This window comes from Neophocaena asiaeorientalis, unplaced genomic scaffold (assembly GCF_003031525.2).
Source record: "Neophocaena asiaeorientalis asiaeorientalis breed wild unplaced genomic scaffold, Neophocaena_asiaeorientalis_V1.1 scaffold105, whole genome shotgun sequence".
Classification (NCBI taxonomy): domain Eukaryota; kingdom Metazoa; phylum Chordata; class Mammalia; order Artiodactyla; family Phocoenidae; genus Neophocaena; species Neophocaena asiaeorientalis.
The window spans coordinates 4,221,433-4,239,546 of NW_020172162.1; the positions used below are offsets into that span (position 1 = coordinate 4,221,433).

At 39.5% G+C, this 18,114-nt stretch overlaps 1 protein-coding gene across 2 annotated transcripts in view; it reads left to right on the top strand.

Annotated features, from left to right (window-relative positions):
• Positions 1-9,438, top strand: part of ARMC2 (armadillo repeat containing 2) — a 141,948-nt gene extending 132,510 nt beyond the window's left edge. The window contains exons 15-18 of one of the 2 annotated variants that reach the window (XM_024755285.1): positions 98-211; positions 2,223-2,355; positions 2,705-2,865; positions 9,030-9,289. In XM_024755285.1, coding sequence (XP_024611053.1) covers positions 98-211; positions 2,223-2,355; positions 2,705-2,865; positions 9,030-9,187 — 566 coding nt within the window. In that variant the 3' untranslated portion in view covers positions 9,188-9,289. Of the gene's footprint in view, positions 1-97; positions 212-2,222; positions 2,356-2,704; positions 2,866-9,029 lie in introns of both variants that reach the window. The other variant, XM_024755274.1, reaches the window with a different exon arrangement.
• Positions 9,439-18,114: the final 8,676 nt, after the last annotated feature.

Below are 18,114 nucleotides of genomic sequence, written 5' to 3' on the forward strand. Positions count from 1 at the left end.
TTTAAAATTATCAGTATTTAGCATGATATTGGTTTCTAATAGACTTTAAACTGAAACTTAAGTTCACTAATTTTATTTCTCTGGTCACAAAACCCAGTGCTCTTAAAGCTCCTTGTGAGTCACAACATGGATGGAATCCTGGAGGCTGTGCGCGTTTTTGGAAATCTCTCCCAGGACCATGACATCTGTGATTTCATTGTGCAGAAAAATGGTGAGTTAATGACACTCACATTCATAAACAGGCATGTCTTGCCAATAAACAGCTGAGCGGTTTTGCAGCTTGGGTCATGACAATGTGATACTTGTTTCTGCTTTGGGACAAGTGGTGCCTCACATTCTGTCCCGTCCATCCGTAAGGCTCTCAGCTCAGGATGCCAAGACGGACCTAGGCTGTGTTCTTAGCGTTTCCCTCTCCTTCACAAGGGGTCTTCTGAGTTTTGAGATGGCGCATGTGTGCCTGTGTGTGTGTGTGTGTGTGTGCGTGTGCGTGTGTTTAAGAGAAACAAGTAATCTGTACACATCATTTCTGTCCATGGGAATGGACTCAAAAGACATTCTCCATCACGTACTGGAATGTCTATTATAGTACTGCTTGTAATAGTGAAATGTTTAAGAGAAACAAGTAATCTGTACACATCATTTCTGTCCATGGGAATGGACTCAAAAGACATTCTCCATCACGTACTGGAATGTCTATTATAGTACTGCTTGTAATAGTGAAAACTGGAAATAACCTAAATGTCATCAACAGGTAAGAGGGTAAATACATTACAGTATATTCACGCAACCAAGCTTCTACAGCAATGAAAATAAATGAGCTAGAAGTTCATATATCACCATGCGTCAACCTCAAACGTGTAATATAGGAGCAAAAAGGCTAGTAATCGGAGGACATATATGAAATAATGCCATTAATATAGTTTTAAAACCTGCAAAACAACCTTGGATATTATTTATGTAATACTCACATGGTAATGGAATAGGGTATAAATGTAGTTGGAAATGATAAACTCCACATTTAAGACAAAGTTACATTTGAATGGTTGCCCCCAAATATAAAATTGAATCTGTAATGTTTTATTTCTTAAACTGGGTAGCAGGTACACAAGAGTGTATACTAAACATACTGTTTGTATGTCTTAAATATTTCATGTAAAAACGGTAACAGATACCTAATTATTTATGTTCGTGATAGAAACTTTGGATAATACAGATTGAAAAAAACACTACCCCAGAGATAACTGTTAACATTTTAGTGTATATTCTTTTTTTTTTTTTTTTTTTTTTGGACTCCGGACGCGCAGGCTAAGCGGCCATGGCTCACGGGCCCAGCCGGTCCGCGGCACGTGGGATCTTCCCAGACCGGGACACGAACCCGCATCAGCAGGCGGACTCTCAACCACTGCGCCACCAGGGAAGCCCTAGTGTATATTCTTTAGACTCTTAAAAACACACTTACATGTGATGCAGCCTTTGCCAGGCTCACTGTGTGACACATCAGTAGGCCAAGGTCAGCACAGGGTGGCCACCTCTCAGGTGAGCAGTAGAACAGAGCACACACCTTATTCATTCTCCCCCAACCCTTCGCCCAGCCCCTGCTGGGGGATGAGAAGACAGGACAAACAGTTCCATTTCTAGGAGTAAGGGAAGGCTGGGAGCCTGTCCTGATATGAGACATCCCCTACCCTGGAAGTCCGGCCTCACTACAGGCTTGTTTCCTGCGGTCTGCGCAAGTCTTGTCTTACAAACTGTGGCCCTGGAAGACTTCCAGGAAGATCTCCACTAGAGCCTGTGCTCCCCTCTCCCAGGGCTGTTGTATTTAAAGAAAGTTGCTGCTGGAGGTTCATAAGGGCCCTGGAGAACAACCAGAAGTTAGAGATGAAATGAATGGCACCTGTGTGATTGGAAGGCCCGTGGTTCCCTCCTCTCCACGGGCGGGGGCTCTACCACTGCCTGGGAGGGGGAGCTGATGCCTGCATCAGATACAGCAATATCAGGGGACAGGGGGCCTAGGGGGCGGGGAGCAGGTTCTGAAGTGGTGGATGTTGGGGAAGGTGCTTCTGAGCAGTGGGTGAAGTCCACTTAGGAAGAGTGGACCGAGTCCCCGAGCAGGGTTTCCAGTTTTGCAAGCTGTTCCCCATTTCCCCTTTGCCATTTGAGAAATGAAATACAGCTGGGGCCCCTGAGCTTTACTGGCCTGCATTCGTTCTCTGCCCTCCCAGTTCACAAGTTCATGATTGCTTTGCTGGATGCTAAGCACCAGGATATTTGCTTTTCTGCCTGTGGCGTTCTTCTAAACCTCACCGTGGATAAAGACAAGCGTGTCATCCTAAAAGAAGGAGGTGGCATTAAAAAGTAAGTTCAAGGCATGGGGTCCTGACTCTGTCAGGATTCAGAGGACATAGTATTCCGGGGAGCTTGGGTCCCTCTCCTCATTTCTCCCAGGCAGAGGTATTTCAACATTTGGAAGTGCCAAGCTAGGGCTAGAGAGGGGATTTAGGTTCCATTGGATGTTTAAAATAATTCAGAAGTAGGTTATTGCTACTTTAGAGCTGCTTAAATTTGTAGATACGAAATTAATTTTAATAAGACTGAATTATATATAATGCATATGAAATCTCACAGAAAGTTAAGCATGTTAACGATATAAAAATTAAAGAGATCCTGTCCTAATAACTTCTCAATTTGACTTTTATTAACTCAGGTTAGTGGATTGTTTAAGGGATTTTGGTCCCACTGATTGGCAGCTGGCCTGCTTGGTGTGCAAAACTTTATGGAACTTCAGTGAAAATATCACCAGTGCTTCGTCATGTTTTGGAGATGAGGCCGCCAACACACTCTTAGTCCTGCTCTCATCGTTTTTAGGTAAGACCCTGACTGTGAGTCTGTGAGCTTTATCAAAATGAGAAAAAACTTTTTTCTGTGACCTGTATGGGTAAAGATTTGTAGGCGTATGGGTGGCTTTGTTTCTATAAGTAACAAGAGCATGTTAAAGATTATTATAATTTGGAGCTCTCTGGAAGAGGCTGAATGTTATTGACAGTGGGATGCAAGGACTTTTAGCTCATTGCCTGATGTCATGATTTCTTCTGTGGCTTTCCCCCCTTGTTTGCATTTTCTGTAAACCGCATAAATAGAAGATCTAGGCATAAATGTATTGCTGTTGTTTAAAAAGTATATAGACGTTGTCGTAATTGAGAAATACAGCTGAAAGCTACTCTGAATTAAGTCACGCTTTTCATGAACCCGTACGTGTTGATTAGCATCTATGTTAATTATGTGAGGGAGGGTCTGTGAAACTATGTGACATTACAGTGGGACCCTACATTGAACGGTGGGAAATCACTGATGCAAACCAAAGGAAAGATGAGAGTGTCTTACCTTGAAAATTTTCTATTTTTAGGATAATTTTTTCATCCTTGGTTAGGTCTAACAGCAGTGGTTTGGGTCAGTAAATGAGTTTGAGTGTTTAAATAATCTCTTTTCCAAAACGGAGGTGTCCCTACCATTGCCTAGGCACTGTGCTGGATCAGCAAGGCCGTGTGGAAAGACTCGGTTTGACTCAGAGGCTGTGGCTTCAAATCCAGCCTCTCTCGGGGGGTGGGGTGACTCGACAGGAGAATCTCTCAGAGCCTGTCTTTTCGTCTGTAAAATGGGGACGTGATATCCCTGCCCTGTTGCAGGGAGTCGTGAAAATCAAACAAGCATCCTAAGAACACTCCAGGAAGACCAGAAGGCTGTAGTCAGACAATTCTGAGTTAAGGCCTCGCTTTATCAAGCTTTTAACCTTGGGCTTAACCTCTCTGAGCTTATATTTTCTCATGTCTAAGATGGGGATGATTCATGTCCGCTTTGCAGACTTGTAAGGATAATAACTGAGCAGACCTGTACAAAGAACCTGATACAGAGCTTGACAGACAGCAAGGCCTCAAATCACGGTTGTGAAAGTGCTTCATAAACGCTGTGTCGTAACAACACGTTATTAAACAGGAACTCGGAACCTGAAGCTATTTGAAAGAATCGGGTGTGCTAGGTTGATATGAAATTTGCTTTTTTCCACGTAAATAAAATTTTGCATAAGAGTAGGAAAAATGAGCGTGACTTTAAATCATTGAGGTTCACAATCTGCTCCGTGGACGTGACGCTTTCTCAGGTTGCCAGGAGCAGAAGCCTGTTCAACTTGCCTTAATTCAGTTCTCAACTGTGGCAGAACATTGGAATCAGCTGCGGAATTAAAAAACAAAAACAACAACAAAAAAACACTTGTCCTGGCCCCACCCCCCGGAATTGATTCAGGAGCTCTGGGTGGGAGGCTGATTATCTGCATCATTAAAAAGTCCCACAGGTGAGTCTGCTCTTCAGGTAGCACTGAGAACCTCTGCCCTGGTTAATGAAGGAGTTGAAGGAGAGGATGTCCGGGGAAGAAGGAAGCCGGGAAACAAGCGCATTGCCCAGAGCCTGCTAGACAGGCACTCAGGACCAGGAAAGTTGTTCTAGGTGGAACCGGAGACCCCAAGTGGCCCCCTCAGTAGCGGGCGTCATCTGCTCCACCCTGCTGAGACCGAGCCGTGCTCTGTCTCAGCTCTTGTAGGAAAAGCCCTTCCTCCCCCTCGTTCCCTCTAGGCTCCTGCATGGCTGTGGCTTCAGCTGCCTCGAGTCTTCTTGCCGCGCTCCGTGAGTGGGATTCTGTCTCCTCTGTTGTTGGCATGACTTTCTGTGTCCCATTGGGGAGATGTGACTGGTTCCGTGAGTCACTTTCCTGCGGTGTCGGGCTTTCGTGCCTCAGGCAGCAGCTGCCTCGACCACAGGCTGTCTGTGGTTTGCTTTGGCACCTAAGTCTGGGGCAGTCAATGATATATAACAAAATGGTGGGGCCGTGTGGCACCTTGAAGGGATGTGGGCACGGCCGGCTGCGCGGCAAGGGGCAGCACACCGGGCGGACACTCGACTGTAACGGGCCTGTTCCTACCTCTTCCCTCCCCCAACCTTCCCTACAGCCGGGTTGGGCTTCACGTGCTTCCCTAACCTTGTACCTTTGCTCATGCCGTATCCCTTACCTACCTGGCCCAATGCTGCCGGTCCTTGCAGGCCCTTCCCATGAGCTTTTCAAGCCCATGGTCATAGGAAATCTATACTACTTACATAGCAATTAATCATGAGCTGTGTAACTTGTCCTGTATTATTGTTTTGTAACTTTTATCTTTTTTTTCCCCACTCCAGTGGAGACACTTTAGGGGAAGGATATTGCCTTGTGCAAAGCAGGTTCTTGATGCTTGTGGATTAACTGACAATAGTGTTATCTTTAATAGTGCTGTATACTTTTAAAAGCACGTTCATTCTATCCTTGTAAGATCTCTCTAAGGTCATCAGCTAGGTGACAGATGAGGTAGGTAGGTCTGGGAGGGTTAGGTGACTTGTGTAAGATCATACTGTAGCAAGGCCAGGGCTCTTCATCAGAAAGTAAACATCTAGCCCCTGTGTTTTTCTGCTGTTCCATTACATAGTATACCCTTACCCTACCCTGCCGTGGAAGGGGACAGAGGCATGGGGAACAAAAATCAACATAGTCCATCAGGGAGCCAGGTCATCACACTGTGGAGGACCGGCTGCTTGCTGGCTCTTCTCTCCACAGTGTGGGCATCAGACCCTTACTTCTGACAGGGTTGTAGCTGTGTCTGGCCAGTTGGGTGGCACCAGGTGAAATTGATACATGAGTGAGAGTATACTTAAATTTCAATTCTTTTACAAAAATAGCTGAAAAACAGGCCATTTTGAAAACAGGATGAGCTGTTAGATCACAAAAGTCCCACACTGAAGTGTGAGCACTGTTTTTAGAAATGATGGTAGGGCAGTTGATAAAGCAATGTAATAAGTTAACCAACTTTTTCTTGATGGGGAACTGGAAAAAGAAAGTAATGGTCCTCAATGTGGTTGGGATGTTGACAGTCTTTTAGAAAAGTGGCTTAAAAAGAATGTTGTCTGAAACGTCCTGATGTACTGCAGCCACTCCTTATAAACTCACTAGCAATGTGTTTATCTTGAAGTTCTTAAGTGGTGTGCCCTGGCACGCTAGGCTACTCTGAGCTTCTCTCAGGATTGCCAGAAAATGGTGATTAGTGTGTGCAGTTTGTTATTGTGAAGTAAACGACACTAGGTTATTTTACATTCGTCTGTGGTATGTGGAACTTAGCACCTAGGTTATATGATGGGGTAGAGGGGGACCCAGTGTTCAAGTTAGAGGAGCACATCACCAAGCCCATGCCGAAGAGCCATCAGGTGCTTCTGGAACATGTAAGGACTGTGCCTTATAATAAGTCACAACAATCATCGAACCCTCAAGAGACACCTGGTGCTGAACAGCAAGCTAGGAAATGGTGCCCTGAGTAGAGGAAGCTTTTATTGCTGCTGCAGGATCCTTCAACTGTAATGGATAGAGATTGTGTTCTAATGGTCACTGACGAACTTGTTTTGAGTCCTTTAATCCTTTCTGATATCTCACCTAAAATTCTAGTATTTGGAAGTGTGCAGTGGTTGAGAATCCTCCTGCCAATGTAGGGGATATGGGTTCGATCCCTGGTCCAGGAAGATCCCACATGCTGGAGGGCAACTAAGCCCGTGCGCCACAACTACTGGACCTACCTCTAGAGCCCGTGAGCCACAACTACTGAGCCCACGTGCCACAACTGCTGGAGCCCGTGCGCCTAGAGCCTGTGCCTCACAACAAGAGAAGCCACTGCAATGAGTGGCCCCCGCTCACTGCAACTAGAAAAAGCCCACACACAGCAACAAAGACCCAGCGCAGCCAAAAATAGATAAATAAATTTATTTAAAAAAATATATAGTACATGTAGTAATATATAAATAAGTAAAATAAGTAAAGTAAGTATTCTATTGTGAAACATTTGCTATTTGTATATGAATATTTAAGTGTGTGTATATAGTCATCATGTAATATGGACTTCTTAGGTCACAGTAAAAAAAAAGTTTGAAAATCATAGACCTAAATTTTTCTTGGATTAGCCTCTGCTATTCTTTGCAGTACAAGTTCCAAAATTTAATACCTAGTGCAATATGACACATTTTAGGCATTTGCTGTATTTACTTGGAAACTTGAGACTGCTTTTATCTTACCTATAGGTATTTGGCCACTTTTGTTATCTTGCCTAACCCAATTTACAATTAATAGGGTCTGAGTGTAGATTAACTAATTATGTGCTAAGCCTCAAGAAAAGTAACATAGTCTTGACGTTAGATTAAAAAACCCCCAAACACCAAAATAGTGACTTGGCTAAAACCATCAAATCCAACCAAAAGCCCTGGGCAGAGGAAAGGACTGTGGGGTGCCTGGGCAGCCCTCAGCCCTAAGCTGCTTGGGTAAGAAGGGCATGAAACAAGAGAATTCATTTTTAATGAAAGTTTAGTGCTCAGAAAATCTGGAGAAGAGTGAGCAGGAAGAAGATCTAGAAATTCAAAAGCACTCAGAGTCTCACAGACTCCTTTTGTTTGGAAGTAGCCCAACGTGAAGGACTTTGAAGGCATTGAACACCATCTGTATTCTCTTTCTTTCAAGGCCCTGATTATCAAATGGGTAGGGAGAGCCAGGTTTGCTTACAGGGGTCTCCATGGAGAGCCTCGCTGAAGTGTGTGTGTCTGCCCGGAACTTATCTCAGAGCTGCATAGCTGTCCACTTGGCTGGAGGAGAGGAGGGGAAGGTACAGACTGGGATTCCAGACTTATCTTATCCTGGATGGTGACACTAACACCAATAGTGCCAAAGTACACTCTGTGTACTGAAAATATTCAGGGTAGAAAATTTGATGTAAACACTAATGAAGCATTTTATGGTAGGATTTTAATTGGCCTTATGAAAAAAGTTTGCGAATTATGCAAGTAGCAATATTTGTGGTCACTTTAGGACTTAGTGGTTACCACTTAAGAAGGCCTCAGACCTAGGAAGTAGCAGAGCAACCTTCTGACTGGCAGGCCAGTGCATTGTCCTGAAGTCCTTCACATGGGGTCCAATATGAACAAAGAAAAATGCAGTGGCAGGTCGGTGCAGAAACCTCAGTAGCCATTTGTCTTCCTACGTGGGTTGGATATACTTATGACATTCACAGAATTCAGAGTGCCCTTGGATTAAGAAGCAAATCAAGGGCTTCCCTGGTGGCGCAGTGGTTGAGAGTCCGCCTGCCGATGCAGGGGACACGGGTTCGTGCCCCGGCCCGGGAAGATTCCCACATGCCGTGGAGTGCCTAGGCCCGTGAGCCATGGCCGCTGAGCCTGCGCGTCCACAGCCTGTGCTCCGCAACGGGAGAGGCCACAACAGTGAGAAGGCTGCGTACCGCAAAAAAAAAAAAAAAAAGCAAATCAGGGTTGTAATATTGCATTTTTTTTTTTTACAAGTGCTTTTCTGCATTATCCATGGACTCACTTGGGATTCTGATACTCCTTAGGATTCTCAGTCTCCCACTTTTCACTTTTATTGGTGAGAGCATAAGGTGGCAGAGGGAGGAGTTGTCTTTTCAAAGAAGTATGTCTGGCCTGCTCTGAAATGAGCAATTTGATTTTTAGTCAAGTTGACAGTGTCAAATTCAGCTGTGCTACTTTCCCCAAAGATTTCCTAACTTCTTTTATACCTGTTAACCACTGAAGTAATTAACTTTTCTCATGTGCAGATGAGGAAATAAACTATTAATACTTTGTTTATTCTGAGAAATTGTGATCTGACTTTTGGATGTAGACTAACATGTAAGCGTTAGGGATAGATTGAAGTAAGAGCTCAAGTCAATCTAGGATTTTTTTTTTGAGAAGATTATTATCTTTTTTAAATTAAGAGACTAACCTATACTTATTTAAAAGTTTTTGTAAAGAACAGAAAAGAGTTAAAGAACTCCTCCCATAAAAAAAAAAGCCTTGTTGGAATTAGAGATGATCCAGGATGAGTTTAACTCATGCCCTCAAAAATTAAACTTAATTCAGTAGGATTATGTTTCTAAATAATTGCTGTAATGTTAATTTTTCTGATACAGATGAAGAACTAGCACTGAATGGGAGTTTTGACCAAGACCTAAAAAACTATCACAAACTCCATTGGGAAACAGAATTCAAACCGGTGGCACAGCAGCTTCTAAACCGAATTCAGAGTCATCACACCTTCCTGGAACCCCTGCCTGTTCCTTCTTGCTAACATGATGCCGATTAACAACAGAAACAGGAAGTCAGGTCTCCTTCATTCTTAAGAAGTGGCAACATATGTGAACTTTTTTTCAGTATTAACAAATATTGGAAGTTTTTCAGGTACTGATTTTAGTGAGTAGTCTTAGTATTTTAAAAGAAATAAGCATTTCTTCTTGTTAGGTATTATGGAAAAATGAATATACATTTTGTACTTTCTGCTATGAGAAATGTAAGATGAAAATATATGCATGGGATTTCTAAGTAAATGACTTTTTCTTCTATTCTCTATTAAATAATTTAGTTCTAGTCTTAAAATCCTGACTTAACAATTCTAGAATTTAAGTGCTTGTCAGTTCAGTAAATCAACTGTGCAATGAAGACTATTAGGTTTTGTGTATAGAAATAATGGTGGTCAACACTATTAGGAATACATTACTACATAAGCATCTGCACTAATTCTTACAGCATCTAATAATAATTTTCTGGTTAGGTACCGTATTTTTCTGGTTGTCATATTAAGAGAAGGGGTAAGCAGAAACGTTTAGAGAAGATTGCCTGGGGCCATCTACTCTTTACTAAATAAGTAAAATAGATGGAAAAGGAAGTATTTTACCTTTTTATTTTCATTTGAAATAAAATGAGTAGACCAGACAATTCTTCTACTTATAACTCTCTGTGACTAGGGAGGTGATATAATGTACTAGAAAGAGTGTAGGCTTAAGTGTACGGCAGATCTCAGTTTGAATCCTAGCTCTCTCCTGCTTGGGCCTTGGGCAAAAATAACTTAATTTTTTTTAGCTTCAACTGTAAAATGGCATTAATATCTATTTTAATATCGTGTAGTTTAGGGAAAAAAACAAAATGGGCAAATTGTCCAGTATAGTGACTGATGTATAGTAGGTGCTCAATAAATTATGATGGTAGTTAATTAGTTTGCCACTCTACTCTTTGTAGGATAAGTTTGGCCTTTGAATAAATGATAAAAACCAAAGAAATTGAGATAACCGTTGTTATCCCATATTAGCCAAAGGCGATTTGGAAATAAAAGTAGATTTACTACTCTACTCTGTAGGGTAAGAGATGAGCCATTAATAACCAAAAAGCTCATCCCATACCAAGACTAATGGGATGAAGGCAGGCATCCCAGACTAGATGGGCTCTTAAAATCTATTAGAAAAAACCTAAATTTCCAGGAACAAATAGACTTACCAAGGGCTTCTCTAGTTTGGGGCTCATCCCTGGTTGGGGCTCAGCAAAATCCTCTAGAGACACTCACCTTCTCCATAAGTCTTTCATCTGTAATTATATGCTAGTAGATTCACTCCAATAGTTGAAATCGTTTTTAAAAAGTCTGACAGGCTAATCTCTCAAAAACATTTGAAGATCTAAGTCTTTATTTTAACCATAGCAGGCTATATATTCTACTTTCAGTGAAAAAGATAAAACTCTCTTCCCCCTAAAACAGCACTCTCTGTATTTATAACTAATGTAATAACTCATAGTGGAATACCATTGTACCTGTTCTCCATGTTATACTCAGACTCATGTGCAAGCTGGACCATTTGGAACCATCTACCTGCCTTAAAAATTATGGTGAAAAACACATAAATTTTACCATCTTAACTTTTTTTTTAATTTAAAAAGAAATTTTTTATTTTGGGGGGGGTGCACTGTGTGGCATGTAGGATCTTAGTTCCCCAACCAGGGGTCGAACCCACATCCCCTGTGGAGGAAGTGTGCAGTCTTAACCACTAGACTGCTAGGAAAGTCCCCATCTTAACTATTTTTAAATGTACAGTTCAGTAGTGTTAACTTTATTCACATTGTTCTGCAACAGTTCTCCAGAACTTTTTCATCTTGCAAAACTGAAATTCTATAATTCATTAAACAACTCTCCATTTCCTCCTCTCCCCAGGCCCTAGAAAACACCATTCTACTTTGTTTCCAAGAATTTGATTTGACTAGTTTAGATATTTCATACAGCATTTGTCTTTTTGTGATTGGCTTATTTTACTTAGCCATAATGTCCTCAAAGTTCATCCATGTTGTGGCATGTGATGGGATTTCCTTCCTTTTTAAGGCTGAATAATATTTCCTTGTATGTTTATATCACACTTTTTTATCCATCCACTCATCAAAGGACATTTGGGTTGCTTCTCTCTCAGGGCTATTGTGAGTAATGCTACTGTGAACATGGGTGTGTAAATACATCTTTGAGATCCTGCTTTCAATTCCTTTGGGTGTATACTCAGAAACGGAATTACTGGATCATATAGTAGTAATATTTTTAACTTTTTGAGGAATCTCTATACTGATTTCCACAGAGGCTGTGCCGTTTCACATCACCAACAGTGCATGAGGGTTCCCATTTCTTTACATCTTCTCCAACACTTGCTATTTTCTGTTGTTTGTTTTGCTTTTGTTTTTTGGGTTTTTTTTGATAGTAGCCATCCTAATGGTTGTGAAATGGTATCTCATTGTGGTTTTGATTTGCATTTCTCTAATAATTAGTGATATTGAGTATCTTTTCATATGGTTTTTGGCCACATATATCATCTTTGGAGAAATGTCTATTCAAGTCCTTTGCCCATTTTTATTTATTTATTTTGAAAAATAATTATTTATTTTAAAATTTTTATTGAAATATAGTTGATTTACAATGTGTTAGTTTCAGATTTACAGCAAAGTGATTCAGATATATATATATATATATAATACACACACACACACACACACACACACACATACATTTGTTAGATTTATTTCCATTATAGGCTATTACAAGATATGAGTACAGTTCCCTGTGCTATACAGTAGGTCCTTGTTATCTATTTTATATATAGTAGTGTGTATATGTTAATCCCAAACTCCTAATTTATTCCTCTCCCACCCTGCTTTCCCCATTGGTAAGCATAAGTTTGCTTTCTATGTCTGTATCTGTTTGTAAATAAGTTCATTCATATCATTTTTTTAGATTCCACATATAAGTGATATCGTTATATTTATCTTTGTCTGACCTACTTCACTTGGTATGATAATCTCTAGGTGCATCCATGTTGCTGTAAATGGCATTATTTCACTCTTTTTTTATGACTGGGTAGTATTCCATTGTGTATATATTACCACATCTTCTCTTTCCATTCATCTGTCAGCAGACACTTAGGTTGCTTCCATATCTTGGATATTATAAATGGTGCTGCTATGAACATTGGGGTGCATGTATCTTTTCAAATTATAGCTTTCTCCAAATATATGCCCAGGAGTGGGATTGCTGGGTCATATGGTAGCTCTGTTTTTAGTTTTTTTTAAGGAACCTCCATACTGTTCTCCATAGTGGCTGCACCAATTTACATTCCCACCAACAGTGTAGGAGGGTTCCCTTTTCTCCACATCCTCTCCAGCATTTATTATTTGTACACTTTTTGGTGATGGCCATTCTGATCAGAGTGAGGTGATACCTCATTGTAGTTTTGATTTGCATTTCTCTAATAATTAGCGATATTGAGCATCTTTTCATGTGCCTATTGGCCATCTATATGTCTTCTTTGGAGAAATGTCTATTTAGATCTTCTGCCCATTTGTTGATTGGACTGTTTCTTTTTTTGATATTAAGCTGTATGAGCTGTTTGTATATTTTGGAAATTAATCTCTTGTCGGTCACATCATTTGCAAATAGTTTCTCCCATTCTGTAGGTTGTCTTTTTGTTTTGTTTATGATTTCCTTTGCTGTGCAAATGCTTTTAAGTTTAATTAGGTCCTGTTTATTTATTTTGGTTTTTATTTCCATTACTCTAGAAGAGGGATCCAAAAAACTATTGCTGTGATTTATGGTAAAGAGCGTTCTGCCTAAGTTTTCCTCTAGAAGTTTTATAGTGTCCAGTCTTACATTTAGGTCTGACAGTAGTTCTTTAATCCATTTTGAGTTTATTTTTGTATATGGTGTTAGAGAATGTTCTAATTTCATTCTTTTACATGTATCTGTCCAGTATTCCCAGCACCACTTGTTGAAGAGACCGTCTCTTCTCCATTGAATATTCTTGCCTCCTTTGTCATACGTTAATTGACTGTAGATGTGGGGGTTTATTTCTGGGCTTTCCATTGATCTGTTCCATTGATCTGTATGCCTGTTTTTGTGCCTGTACCATACTGTTTTGATTAATACAGCTTTGTAGTATAGTCTGAAGTCAGGGAGTGTGATTCCTCCAGCTCCATTTTTCTTTCTCAAGATGGCTTCAGCTCTTGGGGTCTTTTGTGTTCACATACAAATTTTAAAAAATTTTGTTCTAGTTCTGTGAAAAATGGCATTGGTGATTTGACAGGGATTGCATTGAATCTATAGATTGCCTTGGATTGCATGGTCATTTTAACAATATTGATTCTTTCAACCCAAGAACATGGTATATCTTTCCATCTGTTTGTGTCATCTTCAGTTTCTTTAATCAGCATCTTATAGTTTATGGAGTACATGGACTTATAGTTTATGGTCTTGTACTCTGACAGAGAAATCAAAAGCTTTACAGACAAGCAAAAGCTAAAAGAATTCAACACCTCCAAACCAGCTTTACAACAAATGCTAAAGGAACTTCTTTAGGCAGAAAAGAAAAGACCACATCTAGAAACAAGAAAATTAGGAAATGGAAAAGCTCACTGGTAAAGGCAAACATACAGTAAAGATAGGAAATCATCCAAACACAAACTAGTAGGGAAATTAAAAGACAAAAGTAGTAAAATCATTAAAAGACAAAAGTAGTAAAATTAAAAGACAAAAGTAGTAAAAGTAGTAAAATCTACAAAAGTAGTAAAATCATCCAAACAAACAAATAGGGAAATTAAAAGACAAAAGTAGTAAAATCATCACCATAAGCAGTTAAGAGATATGCAAAACAATTAGATGTAAACTATGTCAAAACCAGTAATCATGAGGGGAGGAGAGTACAAATGCAAGTATTTAAAATGCATTTGAAACTAAGATCAGCAACTAAGACAATCATGTATATATACAGACTAATACCAAAACCTCATGGTAACCACAAATCAAAAATCTATACACACAAAAAAGAAAAAGGAATCAAAGCATAACACTAAAGATAGTCATCACATAACAAGAGAAGAGGACAAACGAAGAAGGAAAGAAGAAAGGCCCACAAAAACAAATCCAAAACAATTAACAAAATGGCAGTAAAAACATTCATAATGATAATTACCTTAAATGTAAATGGACTGAATGCTCCAACCAAAAGACACAGACTGGCTGAATGGATACAAAAACAAGAACCATATATATGCTGTCTACAAGAGAGCCACTTCAGATCTAGAGACACATACAGGCTGAAAGTGAGGAGATGGAAAAAGGTATTCCATGCAAATGGAAATGAAAAGAAAGCTAGAGTAGCAATACTTATATCAGACAAAACAGACTTTAAAATAAAGACTGTGGGCTTCCCTGGTGGCGCAGTGGTTGAGAGTCCGCCTGCCAATGCAGGGGACATGGGTTCGTGCCCCATTCTGGGAAGATCCCACATGCCGCAGAGCGGCTGGGCCCGGGAGCCATGACCGTTGAGCCTGCACGTCCGGAGCCTATGCTCTGCAACGGGAGAGGCCACAACAGTGAGAGGCCTGCGTACCGCAAAAAAAAATAATAATAAAAATAAATAAATAAATAAAGACTGTTACAAGAGACAAAGAAGGACACTACATAATGATGAAGGGATCAATCTAAGAAGAAGATATAACAATTGTAAATATATATGCACCCAACATAGGGGCACCTCAATATACAAGGCATATGTTAACAGATATAAAAGGAGAAATTGACAGTAACAATAGTGGGGACTTTAACACCCCACTTATATCAACGGACAGATCAACCAGACAGAAAATCAGTAAGCACAAGCCTTATATGACACATTATTACCAGATGGACTTAACTGATTAATTTATAGAGCATTCTGTCTGAAAGCAGCAGAATACACATTAGTTTCAAGTGCACATGGAACATTCTCCAGGATAGATCACATACTCAGCCACAAAGCAGGCCTTGGTCAATTTAAGAAAATTGAAATTATATCAAGCATCTTTTCTGACCACAACACTATGAGATTAGAAATCAGCTACAAGGGAAAAACTGTAAAAAACTCAAACATGTGGAGGCTAAATAGTATGCTACTGACCAACCAATTGATCACTAAGTCAAAGAGGAAATTAAAAAATGCCTGGAGACAAATGACAATGAAAACATGATGATCCAAAACCTATGGGATGCAGCAAAAGCAGTTCTAAGATGGAAGTGTATAGCAATACAAGCTTACCTCGAGAAAGAAGAGGGCTTCCCTGGTGGCTCAGTGGTTAAGAGTCCGCCTGCCGATGCAGGGGATATGGGTTCGTGTCCTGATCTGGGAAGATCCCACATGCCGTGGAGCGGCTAGGCCCGTGAGCCATGGCCACTGAGCCTGCGTGTCCGGAGCCTGTGCTCCGCAATGGGAGAGGCCACAACAGTGAGAGGCCCACGTATCACAAAAAAAAAAAAAAAAAAAAAAAAAAAGAAGAAGAAAAATCTCAAACAACCTAACTTTACACCTAAAGCAACTAGATAAAGAACAAACAAAACCCAAAGTTAGTAGATGGAAAGAAATCATTAAGATCAGAGCAGAAATAAATGAAATAGAGACACACACACACACAAAAAAGATCAATGGAACTAAAAGCTGGCTAAACAAAGATAAACAAAATTGATAAACCTTTAGCCAGACTCACCAAGAATAAAATGAGAGAAGGCCCAAATCAATAAAATCAGAAATGAGAAAGAAGTTACAACAGACTCCACAGAAATACCATACCACAGAATACCAGAAGGACCATAAGAGACTACTATGAGTAACTCTACACCAATAAAATGGACAACCTAGAAGAAATGGACAAATTCTTAGAAAGGTACAGTCTCCCAAGACTGAACGAGGAAGAAATAGAAAATACGAACAGACCAATTACCAGTACTGACATTGAATCAGTACTTTTAAGACTTCCAATAAACAAAAGTCGAGGACCAGATGGCTTCACAGGTGAATTCTACCAAACATTTAGAGAAGAGTTAATACCAAACTCATCCAAAAAAATTGCAGAGGACAGAACACTTCCAAACTCACTCTTTTTGTCCAGCATCACCCTGATACCAAAACCAGACAAAGATATCACAAAAAATAAAACTATAGGCCAATATCACTGACAAACATAGATGCAAAAATCCTCAACAAAATACTAACAAACTGACTCCAACAATACATTAAAAGGATCATACACCATGATCAAGTGGGTTTTATCCCAGGAATGCAAGGATTTTTCAATATCTGCAAATCAATCAGTGTGATACACCACATTAACAAACTGAAGAATAAAAATCATATGATCATCTCAGTAGATGCAGAAAAAGCTTTTGATAAAATTCAACATCCATTTATAATAAAAACTCTCCAGAAAGTGGGCATAGAGGGAACATACTTCAACGTAACAAAGGCCATATATGACAAACCCACAGCTAACATCATACTCAACAGTAAAAACCTGAAAGCATTTCCTCTAAGATCAGGAACAAGAAAAGTATGCCCACTCTCACCACTTTTATTCACCATAGTTTTGGAAGTCCTCATCATAGCAATCAGAGAAGAAAAAGAATTAAAAGGAATCCAAATTGGAAAAGAAGTAGTATGATTATCACTGTTTGCAGATGACATGATACTATACATAGAAAATCCTAGATGCCACCAGAAAACTACTAGACCTCATCAATAAATTCAGTAAGTTTGCAGGATACAAAATTAATATACAGAAATCTGTTGCTTTTCCATACACTGACAATGAAATATCAGACAAAGAAGTTAAGGAAACGATCCCATTTATGATCGCAACAAAAATAATAATATACCTAGGAATAAACCGACCTAAGGAGGCAAAAGACCTGTACTCTGAAAACTGTAAGATACCCATTTTTTAATCAGGCTATTTGTGGGGTTTTTTTGGTTTGTTTTGTTGTTTTTTGGTGGTAGTTGTTGAGTTAAAGGAGTTATTTATATATTCTGGATATTAAGCCTTTGTCAGATACATGATTTACAAATATTTTCTCCCATTCTGTAGGTTACCTTTTTACTGTTGATTGTGCCCTTTGATGCATAGAAGTAAGTTTGATGTAGTTCCATTTATCTATTTTTTCTGTTGCCTTTTGGTCTTATGTCGAATAAATCATTGCCAAATCCAGTGTCCTGAAGCTTTGCCCCCTACGTTTTCTTCTAGGAGTTTTAAAGTTTTAATTTTTACATTTAGGTCTTTAATCCATTTTAGTTAGTTTTTGCGTATGGTTGTAAGGTAAAGGTCTAACTTCATTTTTTTTGCATGTGGATATCCAGTTTTCCCAGAACCATTTGTTGAAAAGACAATCCTTTCCTCATCGAATGGTCCTTTTCCATTTATTTGTGTCTCCTTTAGTTTTTTATAGTAATGTTTTGTAGTTTTCGGTGTCAAGTCTTTAAACTCCTTTGGTTAAATTTATTTCTAAGTATTTTATTCTTTTTGATGCTATTATAAATGGAATTGTTGCCGTAGTTTCCTTATTAGATTGCTCATTGTTAGTGTATAAAAATGCAACTGATTTTGTATCTTGCAACTTTGCTGAATAATTTATCTCCAACAGGTTTTTAAAATTTAATTTAATTTTTTATTTTGTGTGTGTATGTGTGTGTGAGGGGGGAATCTTTAGGGTTTTCTCTATATAAGATCATGTCATTTGCAAAGAGAGATAATTTTACATTTCCTTTCTAATTTGGACATCTTTTTCTTGCCTAATTGCTCTGGCTAGGACTTCTGGTACTATGAGTGGTGCAAGTAGGCATCCTTGTTTTGTTCCTGATCTTAGAGGAAAAGCTTTGTCTTTCACAGAGTATGATGTTA